This window comes from Curcuma longa, unplaced genomic scaffold (genome assembly GCF_044706935.1).
Source record: "Curcuma longa cultivar G26 ecotype Majalengka, Jawa Barat unplaced genomic scaffold, ITB_CL_G26_1.1 utg8573_np1212_1322966_RagTag, whole genome shotgun sequence".
NCBI lineage: Eukaryota > Viridiplantae > Streptophyta > Magnoliopsida > Zingiberales > Zingiberaceae > Curcuma > Curcuma longa.
Genome location: NW_027435604.1, coordinates 176,985 through 194,614, shown reverse-complemented (window position 1 = coordinate 194,614; position 17,630 = coordinate 176,985). Strand labels below are relative to the sequence as shown.

Genomic DNA, 17,630 nt, shown 5'->3' with positions numbered 1-17,630 from the left:
ACTTTGATGGAACAATTCTGCTCCTATTTAGTTGTAAAAATAATTTTTGATCATTAATTTTCATTGAATTGTGAATTTCTTATTATATTCTATTAGATCTGGCAGATTTGGATTAAGCAAGCTGCTTTAATCCAATTTATTAGTACCTTCATTATTTTTCCTAAAAAGAAAAAACAATTCGAGAATTATAAATGGTTAATTGAAAAAACGATCTAGCAGGGTTTTGCTGATTTTGCATTATATGTGGGGCTTTTTGAAAAAGAGGTGAGTCTGGGGTTAATTGAAATGGTTCCTCCTTAAAATGGGGTTAAAAAAATCTCTCCGTAAAGGTAAAACCGCTCGTCAATTCGCATCTCTGTCTCTGTCTTCGTTGCCCCAACAATCGTCCTTCGAACTCCCTTCGAAGGAGGCAACAAGGATTCGCAGGAGCAGATTGTTCTTTGGTTCGCGAGCAATCCTACCATTCAACGAAGCTATCTAAACAAGGCAAGGTTCGCCCACTCGATTTCCTTGTCACGTTTGAGTCTTGATCGCTCAGTAATATGGTATTAGAATTGGGGATTTAGGGTCGTGGGAAAACGATCCAAATTCGCACGATGAATCCGTGATTCTCTTGTTTCTTTATTTATTTGGTTCATGTCAATATCGGTATGGTTGTTTCGTTGCGAAAGTTAGGGTTTTTGTGGATTTTGTTTTCTTTGTTTTGTTAGATTGGTCCCTATTGGTGAGTCATTTGGGCTTGCGATCGTCTTGTTTTCACCTGCTTTTATTCATAAAAATTGAATCTTTGTGGGACGTGTTGCTGGTTTTGATGCAATCTTGGATGTTTGTACGTTCTCGTTCAGAGACACTGCGACCGGTTCGTAAGGACATGGCGACAGCTACGGTGGCCACTGCTGCTGGTGCAGCTGCTCTTTTGTACTACACGCTGAAGTGGAAACTATATGCTGGGCGATTGCAAGATAGTGATGAAGGTGAGCACAGTGAAGATGAAAGGAGACCAATTCTTGCTGGGAGAAACAGAGTCTCGCAGAGACCTGCACAAGCACCTGCGACATGGTTGGAGACAATATCTACCTTGTCCGAGACATTACGGTTCACTTACTCTGAGACTTTGGGCAAATGGCCTATAGGGGATCTGGCTTTTGGCATCAACTTTCTGTTGAAGAGGCAGGTAATTCTTTTCTTATGTATCGATGGTAACTTTCTAATGGTGAACAAATTTTCTGATTTTATGAAAGTATAATTTGCAAGTGTTGAAGTGTGATAATTTGCAATTTGTTAATTATGTATTGATAGGAATGTTCTATTAAAATTTACTTATGAGACTAGGAGCAGTGGCTGCATAGAGAAAAATCTAGCAAATTACTATTTTTAATGACTGATTTGCAGGTTGCCTAATGTGGCTGTCTTGTCTGTTGCCACATGTTTCAGGTATCTTGAGCAGATCACAAATTGTAATCATTTTGATCTGATCTGAAAAGTAGCAATACCAATCACTAGACACTGACCATCAAGCTGTCAGCTATTAGTCTTCTAACTGAAGAACAGAACTAGAGAATTTCATTTATCATTTTCTTGGTCCCATAATCTAGCTTCTAGCAAGACCTTCTGCTTGTCAAAGATATTGTCGTAGGGACTTTGTATGTTGCCTTGCTACTGGGGATTAGAGTCATTTAGTTGTTGAAGTGATTAGTGGCTTCGCTTTTATATGTCATCCCTAGCAATTATTAAATCAAAACAGGATAACCAGGTGAAGACACTACATAGAGACAGCAACTGGTTGGAGGTCATTCTGTATGTTTCAGGAATCTGCCAACCATTCATGATAGACATCTGATTTCCCTTTTCCTTATTTCCCTCCCTAGTTTGATTTACCTGATTCTAATGTTATCTTGCATTTGATTCTTCCTTCACTCTTCATTGTTACTCATAGAAGCATAAACTCGTGACCCTAAAATATATGTGATGCAATTGGGGATAAGTTTGAAATTTGAATTTGGAATTCAATTTTGGTTGTTTTGAAATAATTTGAAATATATGAAAATGGTACAGTGTCAATGTAATCATCATCTTGTAATTAATGGAATTTTGACTTATCTTCTGTGTCATAGGATATTCCTCCATAGGGGTTGTTTGTCTTGTTTGTCTATTGTGCTACGTCATCATGATTATTATATTGTGTCTATATAAGCAATAATCTTTGATTCAACTTCACTTTCAAAGTTGAGCAATTCAATGATGCACTGGAACTGCGGTGTATAATTTCTCGAATCACCACTAGCATCCTCAAATTTTAATACACATTGAAATGGTTATGCACTTGTGATTCTTAGGAAAGCATGTTAGCAATTTGTCATCTTTAGTGTCCGTTAGTTGTGCATCTAAAGGGTACATCTAAAGCATGCTAACATTCTCAACTCGCAATACAGAATTATTTGGGCATAAAAACTTCAAACTTGGTGGCATTCTTGGTTGATTATTTTTTGTATCATGTTTGTGTCAATAGCATGATAACGATAGACTTATAGTTAGAAGAGTTCAATCTATTAGGGTGAAAGGTCTAAGAAGTAGAGAGAGACAAACAAAAAATTAGTCAATATAATAAAATGTGGTTTAATTAATTTGAATATTATTAGTGGTATTTTATTCCAAAGAACCCAATGAAGGGATAAGATTCATTTAATTAACCCCAAATAGTTAGGATAAACATGGCTTGGGCAAATAGCATAGAACGTGTTTGGAGGAACAATCATAGAATCTAGTATCTTAATAAAAATCAATATTTGCTACGCACTGAATTTGCATACCCCTCATATATCCTACTTCAAATTATAGGATCTGGAGTTGCAAATTAATTCTATAATTCTTTAATTGAACAGGGAAACTTGCATGTAGCTAGTATATATGCTGGAGAAGAAAGTATACCACTTAAAGGAGTTGAAGTTGTTGCTGAGTTAAAGTATCTTCTGAACTTATTGACTATTTGCTGGCATTTCTCAAAAAAGCCATTCCCATTATTTCTGGAGGCAACAGGTTATTCCAAAGAAGATGTTTTTCTTCAAAAGCCTAAAGCAGGAGTAAGCAGTATAGCTTTTCATAAACTTACAGTTTAAAGTTTTACTTTTATTTCTGAGCAACCCTGAATATGAATTTTTTTCCCCTACAGATCTTGAAGCCTGCTTTTACAATATTAATTGACAGAAACACAAAATGCATACTTCTGTTGATTAGGGGTACTCACAGCATTAGGGATACATTAACAGCTGCAACTGGTGCAATTGTGCCGTTCCACCATACTATAATAAATGAAGGTGGCATCAGTGATTTAGTTTTAGGATATGCACACTGTGGGATGGTAGCAGCTGCTCGTTGGATTGCTAAGCTTGCTACTCCTTGTCTTTTGGATGCATTTGGGAAATACCCAGATTACAAACTAAAGGTGCATCCTAATCCCATACCTCCACATTGTTGCTGTTAGTAGAGTTTGATCAATGATTGAAATTGGATTTTTAGTTGAGATAACATTCGATGCATTTTCTTTTTTCCTAATTGCAAGTATACTGTTTAAGCCTTTCATGTTGGTAACATTGTGATGGTTCTGTTATGAGAGAAAAACAAATATTCGTTATTTGAAAGATGGATTAATTTGGTAATTGCAGCCTAAATGTGAACAACTATGCCCTGTGGCTTCATCTGACCCATTTCTATCGAATTATTGTTCCATGCCATAGCTTTTAGTTGACAAACTCTGTTGCTGGAAACACAGATAACTAGTGTGTAAATGACAGAAAGTTGATTGTATAAATATATTACAAAGTTGCAAAGGTATGTTCCAATTGTTGGAAAGAAGATTTTGTCCAGACCGAGTAAAGCAACTAAAGTATTATACCATTCAGCAACCAACTCTAAAAAGAAAGTAGATAATTCATAATTCTGTTATGCACGGAACTTATTTCTAATGTGTTTCTTTGACATTTTATTATGGTGGTCTCAGATAGTGGGGCACTCTTTGGGTGGAGGCACAGCGGCACTATTGACCTACACTTTGCGTGAGCAAAAGGAATTTTCCACTGCTGCTTGTGTGACATTTGCTCCAGGTTTGCGCCATTTAATTTTTTTGCTAATGCTTTTCTTTTGGACGACTCGATAGATTAATTCTCATGATGAACTATGTTCAGTTAGGTATTATATGTTAGTCACCTTGGATTCGATTTTCTGCATCAAAGAAAATGCATGGTTATTTAAATTTTTTAGATGTACTGACAATATACCTTGTGCAAATAATCTGTCCCTTGCATTATAGTTTACAAAACTTCAATAAATAATTACAGCAACTTGACATTGTGTCCTCGAATGTTTTGATTTCGTGAACTTTCTATGCTACTGACTGTTGACTAAATAAGGCAGTGTTAATACATCACAGCTTAATTACGCTGTTTGTTCGTGTTATGGTGCTGATGAATGCAATGCATTGCAGCTGCTTGTATGACATGGGAATTAGCTGAGTCAGGCAGGCACTTTGTTACCTCAATAATCAACGGAGCTGACTTAGTTCCTTCCTTCTCAGCAGCATCAGTAGATGATCTGCGTGCTGAGGTTAGACATACTTTCACTTATCATGTGCTTTTGTGTAACCGTCTAGTGTTTACAAATTTTGTGGAGAATTAAGTAACATCGCAAAAGAAATTAAGTTTTAATTTATCAAAAGATCTGAAGCTCTTTCTTTACTAACAGGTTGCTATTCATTTGCTTGATAGAGTTGTCTTCAGAGTTTCAAAGTGATTTGATGTGCATCTTCTACAACCCAAACAACTTTGTTTTTTCATCTTATTTCTTGTTGATGCAGGTGACAGCTTCGGCATGGATTAATGACTTGCGTAGTCAAATTGAACATACACGGATATTGAGTACAGTCTATCGCTCAGCTTCTGCTTTAGGATCTAGACTTCCATCAATCGCCAGTGCAAGAGCAAGAGTAGCTGGTGCTGGTGCAATCCTGCGCCCAGTATCTAATGGGACACAGGTTTGGTTCATTCACAATTGCATAGCTCTTATTAGAATTCTATTTTTACATGCATTTCTCATTATGCAAGTAAATATATGGCTGTTCAAACTAAATGGTACTTGGGTATACTTGTGAACTGAATTCCAAGAAACTATTTATTTTTAAAATTTTACATGTTAAAATCTTTGCAAATTCTTTTAAATTTCGATATTATTTACAATTGCCTAGAACTGATACATCTGATACATCTTTTTTATTCTTATTTTGTTTTATTGTGGTGTGCTTCCTACAGGTCGTGGTGACTAGAGCAAAAAGTGTGGCTCAAGCAGCAATGCGTCGGCCACCACTCCATTTATCGTCATGGTCTTGTATTGGCCCTCGTTATCGAAAACAAGCATCTTTCTCGAATTCAAGAATAGAAGAGAACATCGAACAGCAAACGGCAACCGTAACAGAGAATGGTCATGCCAGATTGAAAGAAACAATCACTGTGGAGACCACAGAGATTATTACCTCCGAAGAAGCCACAGGATGGAGCTCAGATCCAGAGTGTTCTCGTGCCAGCAAACTGCCTCACACTGATGACATGGAGGTCAATGGCGATGACAGTGACGAGGATATCAGCGATCAACGCAAGCCCGAGGAAAGTATGACCGAGTACGAGCTATGGCAGCAACTGGAGAATGAATTGTACAAGCCAAGGAGCCATGAAGAAGCAGAAATGGAAAACGAAATAAGGGAAGAGGAGAATGCTGCTGCTGCTGCTGCTTCGGCGGCACAGGAAGACACTGAGGTAACACCCCAAGGTGCTCTTACAGAAACCAAGGAATCACAGAGGTTCTACCCTCCAGGAAAAATCATGCACATCGTGACACTGCCTCCTGAGGAGGAGACGAGGGACGAAGAAGATGCACATACCAGTCATGACGACGAGGGCCCAAAGCCAGAGTGCAAGATTGAGATTTACTTGACACCGAGGTCACTCTACGGGAAGCTGAGACTCTCGCAGTCGATGATCAATGACCATTACATGCCGATTTACAGAAGAAATATCGAACAACTGATCGGTATTCTTGAGAAAGAAGATTGCCATGGTGATGAATCCATTTCATAGTAGATGTCCATGCATAGACTGTACATTTCCAATATCACTTTAGGTAGAGTATTAAGTGTTTACTCTGATTTTTTATTTTCTCTTTTTCTTCTGACTCCAATATCAAGTCCATACCTTTTTTTTAATCTCACAGGAATAATGCTGTTAGAACTAATCAGCTCTTATGCAAAACAAAAAAAGAAGATGAAATTACATGAAGCCTTTTTATTGATTTGTGTCTTGTTTTTATATATTTGAATGTAAAATTAATAATTAATAATTAATAATTATGCTTCATTACTGTTCATTAATAATGAGTGAATGTTTTTCTATCACAAAGACAATTCCTTTTCATTATCTTATTCCATATCTACAAATTAAACACACAGATGGATACTTTATATTCATTCCAATATTTATTTAAATTAAAATTTTATTTTATTTTTATTAATTTGATACCTCAAATGAACTCGATGATGAGTCACTTGTCATTTAGCATTGGCATTGCGTGAAGGACTCTTATAATAATTAATAAACATATCTCACATTGATTAATATGTCACTGTCATTCTTTTGTCCCCCGTTGACTAACTAAAGTGCTTAAATCATCATTTCTAAAATGTGCTTACATTTAGTTACCCTCCGTTGGCCACCAACCCTAATTGTTCAACATGTTTTTTTCTTTGCTATCCTATATACTTTGTTTACCGAATTAGTTCCACAAAGGCATGAAGATGATATCGATAATTTTTAACCGATGAGATGGGAAAAGATTATCTAATGGCATTCGATATGCAACCCTAATATAAGATGTGATGGCATTTAAGTGCATACATTTCAAATGCAAATGGTAAAATATGGAGTTTATTGTTTAAGATTTTAAATATATATAAATTATATTTCAAATTTACAATAGATTGGTGAACCAAAAAAGAAAAAAGATTAACACTTATAACTCATGTTTTGTGTGTCTAAAACTTTTTTTTAATATAGGCTTAATTAGAAAGCATAATTGAGATTAGTTTAAAGAATGGAATACTGATTAACAGATGCACATTGCTACCTTATTAAGACTTTTGTCGGATAAACAACTAAAACATGCGCTTATGGCGAAGCCCATGAGAAAGCCCCCGGGACGAACTCTGCGGCCGATTTCAAGCACCAGAATAATTATTACCCAAGATTCCACTGCCAGTGCGATTGGATGGAAAGGCGACGGTCAAGTAAAGCCCGCAAGCAGTTGACCAATAGGATGCAGGAATCCGGTACGGTATGGTGACCTGCGCAGTGACGTTGCCTGGGTCCCCAAACCGTGTGTCGGGTAGGACGTGGTCCCCACTGCAGGCCCCACGTGATTAACGCGCCCCCTCGCCAGTGCGATATAAGGGCGAGTGGGCGGTCGCTTCCGTGTTTGTCAGGGGCGTGCCGACGATTGAGAGTGATGGAGCGGCGCGAGGGAAGGGGAACTCCGGCGGCGGCGGCGGCGGGGGGGAGGCGGTACAGGGGGGTGCGGCGGAGGAAATGGGGGCGGTGGGTGTCGGAGATCCGCTTGCCCAACAGCCGCGAGCGGATCTGGCTGGGGTCCTACGACGCCCCCGAGAAGGCGGCGAGGGCTTTCGACGCCGCCGCCACCTGCCTCCGCGGCCGCCGGGCGCACCTCAACTTCCCCGACGACGCTCCCCCTCCGCCCGCAGCCGGCGCGGTGACTCTCACTGACCGCCAGATCCAGGCCGCCGCCGCCCGCCACGCCTCCGCCGAGCCTCGGCCGCCCGGCAGCTGGCGATCCTCCTCGTTCTCCCAGTCATCGACACACTCAGACGGGACCCACTCCGAGAGCCACGTGGGGGATACAGATTGGCCAATCATTGCGCCGCCGCCAGCGGGCGATCAGCTCCCTGAATTCAGCATAGGCAGCTGGCAAAAGCCCTTGTCGTCCACGTCGTCATCGCCCTCTGATGGGAACCAATACGAGAGTCACGTGCCTGCTACCGATTGGCTGACCATCGAGCCGCTTCGTGCCTACGATCATCTCCAGGATTTCGCGGTGTCGCTGGAGGACTTCGTGCTCGACTTATCATTCTCGGCGGCGGCTGCGCCGGCAGCGGAGGCGGCCCAGGAGAACGACGGCGTTGACTTCGAGTCGAATTCTTTCCTTTGGAGCTTCTAATGGATTCCATTTATAAAAGCAATCCGAGGTGGAGCTCTCGACGTCATTTTCCCATAAAAAATTCATTAATTCATTCAAATTTTTATTTTATTTTTAGGTCCACATTATAATATTCATTTAATTATTATTTTTGTTTGTTAATTTCTCAGCAAAAGGTCCACAAATTTTTTGATCGATCCTTTGCTGTGGAGAAAGAATTGTGATAAGTGTATTCAAATTTTATTTATCACTTAACACATACATCCATTTATTCTTACATCTACTTGATTTCTTGAATTTTGTAAAAAAAGTATAATGTGAGAAAAATACGTTCATGTGCATGTGTTGAAAAAGATTTACTCTTTTATATAAATGTGAGTGTAGATTTTACTGTGCTGAGCTCGACATGCAAATCAAACCGAACTAAATGACCCGGTTGGGACCGGCATGTTAAGTCGATTTCTGCTTTGTTCTTGAATTCAGAATATACTCAATTCACACAGTTTTGTTATCTAAATGAATGTGTCGGGTTGGTTAGGAAGGATCCATCCATTGGGTATATCTCATATACAGTCGGTTGAGCAAGCGAATTGAAAGATTTTTGTGATAATATTTACGAAAACCGAATCAAGTTCTATGCGATTTTGAGCCAGGTTTCTAGTGGAAGATGGTTTGCCTTTTTTAGCAACTCCCTGAACTACTCTTCTTTCACTAGCCATCCATTCCTTTCAATGCTGCTTTTGTCGGTATCATATTGTCGCGATGAATGAATGCATAGCTCAACTAGATTTTACTCATAGTTGAGATTGTCGAGCCAATCAGTGACCTTCCTAGCAAGCAGCCTCGTCTCGTTCAGTAATGACGACTTCAGAGCTTGTGCGACTGCATCGGCAGGAGTATACCAGTAGCCCACTTGCCATTTCAGATCCTGCAGAAGCACACAAATGCATTGGTATCACATACATGAAGTTGTATACTGTATTCTTTACCAGCTTGATAACTGATATGTGTCGAAGAATCTGTACCTGCAGACATGGAGTGAGATGGTTCCCTGATAATGTCATCTTCTCTATCGTGCCTCTGATGGCTTCAACGCGAGGTTTCAAAATGTCTGCCAGGATGTCTGTCTCATCAATGCCATCGATACTGAACTTTACCTGATAGAAGTTACGAGTATAACACCGTTGCGGATCAAACACAATCACCTTTTCTAACTTGAAACAGTGATCGAATGATCACAATTACCAAAAGAGTATGAGGGACACTGTAAGATTTTCTGAAAAATTCTCGGTTCTCAAGGGGAGTCGGCCTGAACTCTGATGTACCTTGCGTTACCTGGAAGAGAATCAGGGGAGAGAAAGAAAAATAGTAATCGACAATATGGAATGCAATCATGTAAAAGCTGTGTTTTGCAGACAACATAGAACCTGATTCAGAACTGATGGCAACTGGTCGAGAAACTTGTTTAATGATACTACAACTTCACGATCATATTCTTGTATCAACAAAGCAGCAGTATCCAGTAAAGCCTTCCACACATCTCCTAAAGAATTTGTTTCAAACCATCAAACTCCTTTTTTGGAAATATTTAAGTTTGTATCTATATAAGAGAGCAAACAGAAAACAAAAATGCTCTATAATTTTCAGTCCAAATCAAACTACATAACCATAGTTCTTATGTAAATGATAAATGATATAATGGTTTTATATCATGCTTTTAGGATCACATTCCACCTCTACCACTTACAAAAAGAGCCGGTTCAGACACAAAAGCAGAAAATGAATTGAATATTTATGCAAAGATCATAGCCTGCGTTAGTGCCAATATAATCGCCTTCTGGCAGAATAATGAGACATTGTAATCATAACTAGAAATAAACAATAATAGAAATGAAGATGTGACATCCTCATGCCTGAATTGCTTCAGTGTGATGATATTATTATTGGAATTAATAAATTATTAGTCCAATTCCTAAAACATAAATATGAGTCCATAGTAAATATCAGATTCACAAATGAGACAATATAATTTTATATATGAAATTATTCAGCACCTGAGGAGTTTCTAGCAATGGAGTACACAGGAGATTGTTCAATGATAGGCATCACTTGGCTAACGACAGGACCGAACTGCACCAGAGCTTCCATAGTTACTAAGTTAATATGAGTAGATAAATCACATAGAAGAGTAAAGAAGGCATTAATGATGCCAATTGCAAACAGAAACAGAGAGCATAGAAACAAATCTTCTAATTCAAGATTGAGAAGTATGTCGAATACTATAGTAAAATCAGCTAAATTTCCTGTTTGCAAGTCAATTTCATGAGAGAAGTTGCAAGAATGCCAAACTAAGGCAATGTAATGGAGTTGGATCTTTGTGTCAATCCGAGTGAATCAATTTTTCAGAGAGGTAAATCTTTGCATGCAAGAAAGAAGATATTATATTACAAATTTTATTAATGAGTGGCTCCAAAATTTCTTATGGGCACGGACACATGCATCTCAAGTAATATAGTCATACGGTCCTTCATTATCTGCATATTACTTTTTACAAATTTTACTACCCTGAAAATAACGCACTTGAAACTGAAAGTACTCGTGTGCCAACTATCAGAATTAACCAATACAAAAAAAACAAAGATTGTAGACCTATTATAATAAAGATCAAGTAGAAAGAGCTAAGAATGAAAGATTTGATCATTGCATCACAAAACATTAAATTAAAGAATACACAGTTCATTATAGATTTAAAGCAAAAGTGAAAGTTAACACCAATTTTGTTCAAAGAAAATCTAACTACCTAACTAGGAATGTTCATGGAAGTTGTGTGCACAAGCTATTAAACTATCTAGGTTTCAATTCATTCACACACTAGGTCACAGAGAGCTTCACCTATGGTAGTGGACACACAAATAAAACTTATGATCTTTGTTTATAACAGGCATACAAACGAATAGTTTTATACCTGTTCGAAGTAAGGAACAGCTTCTGAAGCTGGTCTGTTGTTGAACGAGATAATGACATTAGCCTTCCACAACAAACAAGTAAATCCTTAGACATCTTTCATCAGCTGATTGTGTTGGATAATAAAAAACAAGTGATATCACTAAACTGGTATAACTGTTAACCTTATTATTATCTATTTATGTAATAACAAGCACTCACAAAAATGACAGACCTTTGGAAGCTTTTCATCGAAGTAGCTTCCTATAAGCATCTGAAGTAGTGCGCCATTGCTGTGAACAACAATTATAGTAGAACCAATGAATTATCTATGATCACATTGTAAAGATAATAGTTCGAAGAGTGATTACTGGAAGAACAGTCAGAACTAGGGGCAACCTTACCTATGGCCTACAGAATATAATGGAAGGGCAGAAACATCCAAAGCCGTGATGCCAGCATCAGGAATTCCGTAGGTAAACAAAGAATCCATACAGGAATGAAACCTATCATAGACCTCCTTAGCTGCCTTCTCATGGTCAAAAGTCACACTATAAGGAACGGACACCACAAGATACCCTTCCTTCGCCAGCCACCCCATCAGATAGCTACACCGTCGCCCAACCCGTCAAAACTCGCATCAAAATCGTAACTTCTATCCAATTTAGAAACCAATCGAACCTGTAAGTGACCTCGGGAACGGCCCCGATGAAGGCGCCGCCCAAAAACTTCACCACGGCCTTCGGCTTCCGGCCATCGGGCGGCGGGATAACTAGGCAGGAATCCAATCTCAGGTACTTTCTTCCTTCAATCTTCACTGCGCCTCCGGACGGGTACCCGTTGGAGACAACCGTTGCAGAGGGCTGGCCGGAAGAGAAGCGCGCCGAAGTGCGGCCTTTACTCCAGCGGGGACGAGTATGGAGGAGGGATTTACACAGGGAGGGCGCCATGGAAGAGGAGGCTTGGTCTCCGAGCAGCGGGTGAAGAGGAAGGAGGAGAGCCATGGATTTGCCGGAGGTGGAGATGCGGCGGAGGAAAGCGCCGTTGAAGAATAGAGCGGAATGAACGAGATCGGAACACGACGATATATTATTTATTTTATTTATTTTATATTATTAAACTTTATTATTTGGGCCATGCCGGGCCACTTAATGGGCCCCTTTTGGGCCATGTGCCAATTAAAAGTGCTCTGTGACGACTGAAGAGTCAAAGTCCAACCTTTCGCCTTCGCTTCCGTCAAATCCTCCCCCAACTACCCGTTGGATTCCAAGCATATTCCGTCTCCGGCCGTTTGATCACGGAAATTTGCGCAATCGAGTAATTCATTGCCCGTCTTCTTCGCGATTTGTGCCTCCAAGGCCTCCTCCTCTCGTCTCGACCAGGGCAGCGAGCTGCAAGGGGTAAAGTTTCTGTTTGGTTGAGTAAGCTTCTTCCTGTTTGACTCTTTCCTGGTCCCGGGTTTGTTTTTCGGGAAATTTCCGTTGAGATCCGATGCATGTTGATGTCTTTTGTTGAATTCTCTGTTGGATGGTCACGGGTTGGTGAACTTCTTGTTGAGATCTGATGTAGGCATGCGGAAGAACAGTTTGTAGGCTATTTCTTGATCTTAATTTGATAATTTATATTTCTTAAAATAAGGTTAATAGCAAGAACATACCTTTATCACACAAAGACAGAACAGATTAGAATTCTCTATTTGTGACAGAAAGATGTTTCATTTCTATCCAAATGGGAAATATCTTGATAGGATATGGTGTGATGTTGTACCTATAAATGTTACACACATCATATTCAGCAGAACTCTCTAATCTCTATCTCAAACTTGCCAAAGCTAATATAGTGTCTACTGAATCCGGATTGGATAATTTCCTTGGTTGCTTAGTTGGTGACAAGTGTAGAAGTAGAAATCTAGTTGCGAGGGTTGGTTATAATTTTGGCGAGTAATTCTGAATCTTGTCGACTTATTGACTTTATTTTGCTGTCCATCACTTTCCTGTAGGAATCTACTGAGATTACTCAAGAATGCCTATATAAGTAGAAATTGTGTCAAATTTTTACCATAGATAGGACCATATATAGCTCTCTGCATTTTTCAGTAGACAATTCTATTGAAAATTTTGATTATCTCCTACATTTTTTATAGATCATAGGTGATATTACATGCTGTGTTGTCAATATCTGATGTTTGTTATTTCATTTTCTTATCTTAACATATTGATACTGTTGATTACAATAATATTACCTCTAGCCGATCCCAACACCAGTTCTGGTCTTTGCAGAAATGGGTGTCAGTACCAAAATGCTACTAGAATCAATTCCTAATTGGCAATGATCTCATTTTTTTCATGGCCTTTTGTAGTTATAGTGATAATGCTAATCTTAGCAATAATTTGATACCTTATGCAAACCATGCTTGGAACAGACAATTTAGCATGTGCACATCAACATCTTTGTGCTAGTGATAAGGCATTCCAGGAGAAACTAACATCTTTACATATTATTGTACTTGCCACATGCAAACCTAACACGGTAAGATACAAACCACATATAGAGGTGCATAATCGTATGCATGTGTATATAATACTTAGACTGTAGTTTATGCTTCATACACTAAGTTTATTAGCCAAATTCCAGTGGAAATATGAGAAAGTGAAAAAAAAAAAAAAAAAATATGAAGGCGCTGTTATCAGCTGTTACAAGCTTGTTTATCTAACATTTTAGCTGATAAGAAAGTTTTTCATTTCTTGTTAATGATCATTTAAAAAATAATTGCTAATTCAGCATCACCATGTTTTTCTGATTGGTTAATATTAACAGGTTCTTTACTTTGTTTGAGCTTGGTTATGTAGGTCCGTGACACGTAATCTACTACCCTAACATGTAACCTGCTTCCCTAACATGCATGCTTACATAGGTCCTGGTGTTTGAGTTCTTTATTATTCTTTGTAGGAGTCTCAAGAATTTTGTTTCCTTCACATGGCTGGTTCTGATAGTGATAGAGATCATTCATGGATAGAGAAACTGAGGTCTGGAGGCACAGTTCCATATCTCGAACCAGAAAATTGCTTAAATGGTTGGGCGACTCCCACGGGTGATAACTTTATGGTTAGAGGTCCCAACTATCTCTCAGACAAGATAAAAATAAATGGCGGTAAATACCTTCTGGAGCCTCTTGGATTTGATTGGATAAAAGGTCCTACAAAAATTGGTGAAATACTAAGAAATCCAAATCACCATGTGAGAAGAGCTATTGATGATGAAGTTGCAAGTGGTAATAAACCTTATGTTTGGGCCTTTAATCTACAACTTCCAACCAAGGATAATTATAGTGCGATTATGTACTTTGTAGCCCTTGAACCTATACAAGATGGAAGTCTTATGGACATGTTTTTGAAAGGTGATGACACATTCCGTAATTCTAGGCTTAAACTGATAGCTAATATCGTCCAGGGTCCATGGATAGTGAGAGCAGCTGTTGGTGAGCAGGCTATATGTATTCTAGGGAGAGCTCTTTCTTGCAAGTACACATCTGGGTTGAATTACATCGAGGTAGATGTGGATATTGGATCTTCAATTATTGCAAATGCAATTTTGCACTTGGCATTTGGTTATGTAACAACATTAACAACAGATTTAGCATTCCTGATCGAGAGCCAGACTGAAGAGGAACTTCCAGAGCAAATCCTCGGAGCTGTAAGGTTCTCGAATTTAAATCCAGCTTCAGCTGGTCATTATGATCTGACAGATGATGTGGATGCTGGAAGCCATCCACCACTGCTTCCCACAAGATTGTGGAGATCAATTGGATTTGGTTTTACCAGCCTGCCACTGCAGGGGAGTCTAGAATCTTCATCCACCATGTCAGATCATGCTAATGGAAATCATCATGGAGAAAATGATACGAAGAACGATGAAATTTGGTAATATGTTAGCAAACTTTATTTTTCATTGTTTCTGTCAAATTTTGGCTTTTACTTGTGGTCTCTGTTCAATTAAGATTCTTATTTTTACAACCTCCAGTTAATTGATGAATTACGACAATATTCGACTTTAGTTTTATTTTAATATAGGAAAGGGTCTCAGAAATGCATGCTGTGAGTATCCAAATAGTATACTGCATTAACCTGTTGATCTTTATCTACCATAATATCTACTTCATTATCAGGATTAGAGCTTTTTATTTTTTTTCTGTCATCTATTTTCTTTCTTGTAAACCTGATGCATTTATCATCCTCCTAATGATCACAAATTTTCAATTCTAATTTTTTTTTCTGAAAGTTCTTTATATTATACACGCTTAATGCAATCTCATCAAAAGAGACACTTCATCTGTGCTTGCATAGGCCCAGGACAGTACGAGAATCCTTACGTCTTTTGCACCACATCTTGCTGTCACCGAGGCTTTCTTCATTTACTGATGACACCTAGTCTAAATAGATTTGTTAAGATCCACACTTATGCTCACTAGGTTGTTATCTAGCTGCTAGAACTTATCTACTCATGATCAATTATCATTCATCCTGAAGACCAACATTACAGTGTTATCATTGTTTCTGGTTTCATCTTCAAAATGATCAACTAGTATATTAGAGAATATACTCTGGTTTACATAGGTCATACTGATGCACCTTATTTTTGGCTTATTAGTGAATGTAAGAGGCTTGTATTTTTATAACCAACTGCTCATTCTGAACTATCGAGTTAATATCGGCTTAGTGGCATCATCATGTAATATTTATTATGTACGGTGATCATACGTATACTTTTGTTCTCTTCCTCATTGCTAATAAGATATGGTCCATAATTTTGATTTCTGTATAAATTGCATCCTTCTAAGAACTTATTTATATTCATTCAATATACACGTGGTCAATTAAATAAACAAACTTGAACAAATCGTTAAACTAAATAAACAAAAATCAAATATCTACTTTTTAAAATTTAGACCTTAAACGAACATAAATAAGTTCTTATTGAGTCAGGATCAAACTTGTTCACAAACATCCTCTTCATTTACAACATTACATATGCTTCTTGTAAAACTGTACTTGAATGCATATGATTTCTCATCAAATTTTTAATGCAGCTGCTTCTCATATTTATTAGACTATCTATTTATCCTTAACTAATAGGTGGCTTCTAATCTAACAAGAATGTGCACATCTTTTTAGTTTATATTTTAGACCTTGTCATAACTAGATGCTTGGTTGCTTGCAGAAATCCCAAATGCATTCTATTATCCGAGGCAACTTCGTGTATGTACTCAACTCAGTATCTTCTGATGGATGACAGACTCATCGTAAACTCCATTTCCTGATCTATTAAAATATACTCATGGTGCCTTGCTTCATTTATTCATTGAAAAGGGGGAGAGAAAAGTATTGATGTTCTACTTTTGACTGACATCATATGAATAGTAGTCTCCCCATACAAGTTTATGCTGTCTCTTAACTTCCTGTGGCATTGGAAAGAACATGAATCTTCCATGAAAGAGGGGGAGAGAAGTCATTTGTAAAGATTATTTGTGTATTTGTTCCTGATATGATGATTGAAGCATTCTTTTCAGTGATCTAGTTGTTTGTAAATTGCTTAATTCACTGCTCACTGTCGTATTAGATGAATCTTGAATCATTCAGTTTTATGATACAAGTATTTTGCACACATTCAATAATAAGTATTTACAAGTATTTGTTTGTCATCGTGGTTTTATAGTTTTCTTCAACTTCTGCAATGCCTACTCAAAGTTAGTAGCCACATCTACATTTGTAGCTGTTTGTACCACAGATGATGAGACCAAGTTTTCTGCAAGATCTTCGTGGTAATGTAATGGTTACACGGTGGAACACGATTTACAGGAGTCTGAATTATCAGCCTGTGATTATCCGGTAACCGACCTTCAATGGTAATGATCAATGAAGGATGCCTCAGTTAAGAGTTCAAACTGAACCGAAACAGCAATATCATATAAAGCATGCAAGGATCGTCACCAGATTCATTAAAGTATCCACTCTGCTATTGCAGATCCATACCTGAACAATTTCACAAAACATGAATTGCAATGTATTTCAAAGTATATTTGTCACAAACACCTTTATCGTAGGAGCAAAAAAAAAGTACTAATTCAAACTTCTTATCTCTCATGGAAAGTGATGATAGGTTTCTGGTTCGAGTAAGAAGATGGAGCTAAGTACATGCTTGCTGGAATATGAAGCATCACAAGTTGAACATTGTCATTCCAAAATTAATCTTTGAAAAAATTACACCTTAGAATAAGCCCATTTTCAGGACAATATAAAAAGAAACAAGTATATATTTAACTCCAAATAACTTTTTAGCACCGTTTATATCGAAACAGAGTTGACAGATAAAAAAAAATGTGCCCAACCATGAAGCAGGTTTTGTTATGTGCCTTCATGTAGAGCATTTGTATAGGGCATTTG

At 38.1% G+C, this 17,630-nt stretch overlaps 4 protein-coding genes across 10 annotated transcripts; 3 read left to right on the top strand and 1 right to left on the bottom strand.

Moving 5' to 3' along the window:
* Positions 1-359: 359 nt before the first annotated feature.
* Positions 360-6,331, top strand: LOC141820869 (uncharacterized). 3 transcript variants are annotated; one of them, XM_074708227.1, is made up of 9 exons: positions 360-486; positions 846-1,174; positions 2,883-3,080; positions 3,170-3,442; positions 3,998-4,100; positions 4,481-4,599; positions 4,850-5,026; positions 5,301-6,165; positions 6,256-6,331. In XM_074708227.1, exons 2-8 carry the CDS (start codon positions 872-874, stop codon positions 6,120-6,122), a joined length of 1,995 nt encoding a protein of 664 aa, XP_074564328.1. In that variant the 5' UTR covers positions 360-486; positions 846-871; the 3' UTR covers positions 6,123-6,165; positions 6,256-6,331. The 3 variants fall into 3 exon arrangements, with proteins under 3 accessions (XP_074564328.1, XP_074564326.1, XP_074564327.1); XM_074708225.1 differs by lacking the exon at positions 6,256-6,331 and having other exon boundaries at positions 5,301-6,202; XM_074708226.1 differs by lacking the exon at positions 6,256-6,331 and having other exon boundaries at positions 360-491; positions 5,301-6,202.
* Positions 6,332-7,542: 1,211 nt separating this feature from the next.
* LOC141820969 (uncharacterized) lies at positions 7,543-8,555 on the top strand. Its single transcript, XM_074708337.1, has one exon. The coding sequence runs from the start codon at positions 7,543-7,545 to the stop codon at positions 8,266-8,268; it is 726 nt and encodes a 241-aa protein (XP_074564438.1). The 3' UTR covers positions 8,269-8,555.
* Positions 8,556-8,780: 225 nt separating this feature from the next.
* On the bottom strand, positions 8,781-12,208 carry LOC141820947 (uncharacterized). Its single transcript, XM_074708312.1, has 9 exons — positions 11,872-12,208; positions 11,595-11,798; positions 11,426-11,483; positions 11,213-11,275; positions 10,302-10,377; positions 9,675-9,790; positions 9,493-9,582; positions 9,273-9,404; positions 8,781-9,175 (listed from the first exon to the last, which is right to left on the bottom strand). The coding sequence occupies exons 1-9, from the start codon at positions 12,192-12,194 to the stop codon at positions 9,038-9,040; spliced, it is 1,200 nt and encodes a 399-aa protein (XP_074564413.1). The 5' UTR covers positions 12,195-12,208; the 3' UTR covers positions 8,781-9,037.
* Positions 12,209-12,489: 281 nt separating this feature from the next.
* On the top strand, positions 12,490-16,811 carry LOC141820897 (protein ENHANCED DISEASE RESISTANCE 2-like). 5 transcript variants are annotated; one of them, XM_074708256.1, is made up of 3 exons: positions 12,490-12,590; positions 14,140-15,110; positions 16,408-16,811. In XM_074708256.1, coding segments are annotated over exons 2-3 (945 nt in total). In that variant the 5' UTR covers positions 12,490-12,590; positions 14,140-14,166; the 3' UTR covers positions 16,409-16,811. The 5 variants fall into 5 exon arrangements, with proteins under 5 accessions (XP_074564357.1, XP_074564358.1, XP_074564354.1 ...); XM_074708257.1 differs by lacking the exon at positions 16,408-16,811 and having other exon boundaries at positions 14,140-15,114; XM_074708253.1 differs by lacking the exon at positions 16,408-16,811 and having other exon boundaries at positions 12,527-12,611; positions 14,140-15,114.
* The last annotated feature ends 819 nt before the right edge of the window (positions 16,812-17,630 follow it).

Excerpts from the sequence above, each read along its gene's own strand:
- LOC141820869 (XM_074708227.1), top strand. The coding sequence starts at position 872 with ATGGCGACAGCTACGGTGGCCACTGCTGCTGGTGCAGCTGCTCTTTTG. Across the intron at positions 1,175-2,882 it reads ACTTTCTGTTGAAGAGGCAG|GGAAACTTGCATGTAGCTAG; the intron begins GTAATTCTTTTC and ends TTAATTGAACAG. Across the intron at positions 5,027-5,300 it reads CAGTATCTAATGGGACACAG|GTCGTGGTGACTAGAGCAAA; the intron begins GTTTGGTTCATT and ends TGCTTCCTACAG.
- LOC141820969 (XM_074708337.1), top strand. The coding sequence starts at position 7,543 with ATGGAGCGGCGCGAGGGAAGGGGAACTCCGGCGGCGGCGGCGGCGGGG.
- LOC141820947 (XM_074708312.1), bottom strand. The coding sequence starts at position 12,194 with ATGGCTCTCCTCCTTCCTCTTCACCCGCTGCTCGGAGACCAAGCCTCC. Across the intron at positions 9,791-10,301 it reads CATTGCTAGAAACTCCTCAG|GAGATGTGTGGAAGGCTTTA; the intron begins GTGCTGAATAAT and ends CAAATTCTTTAG. Across the intron at positions 9,176-9,272 it reads ATCTCACTCCATGTCTGCAG|GATCTGAAATGGCAAGTGGG; the intron begins GTACAGATTCTT and ends GTGCTTCTGCAG.
- LOC141820897 (XM_074708257.1), top strand. The coding sequence starts at position 14,167 with ATGGCTGGTTCTGATAGTGATAGAGATCATTCATGGATAGAGAAACTG.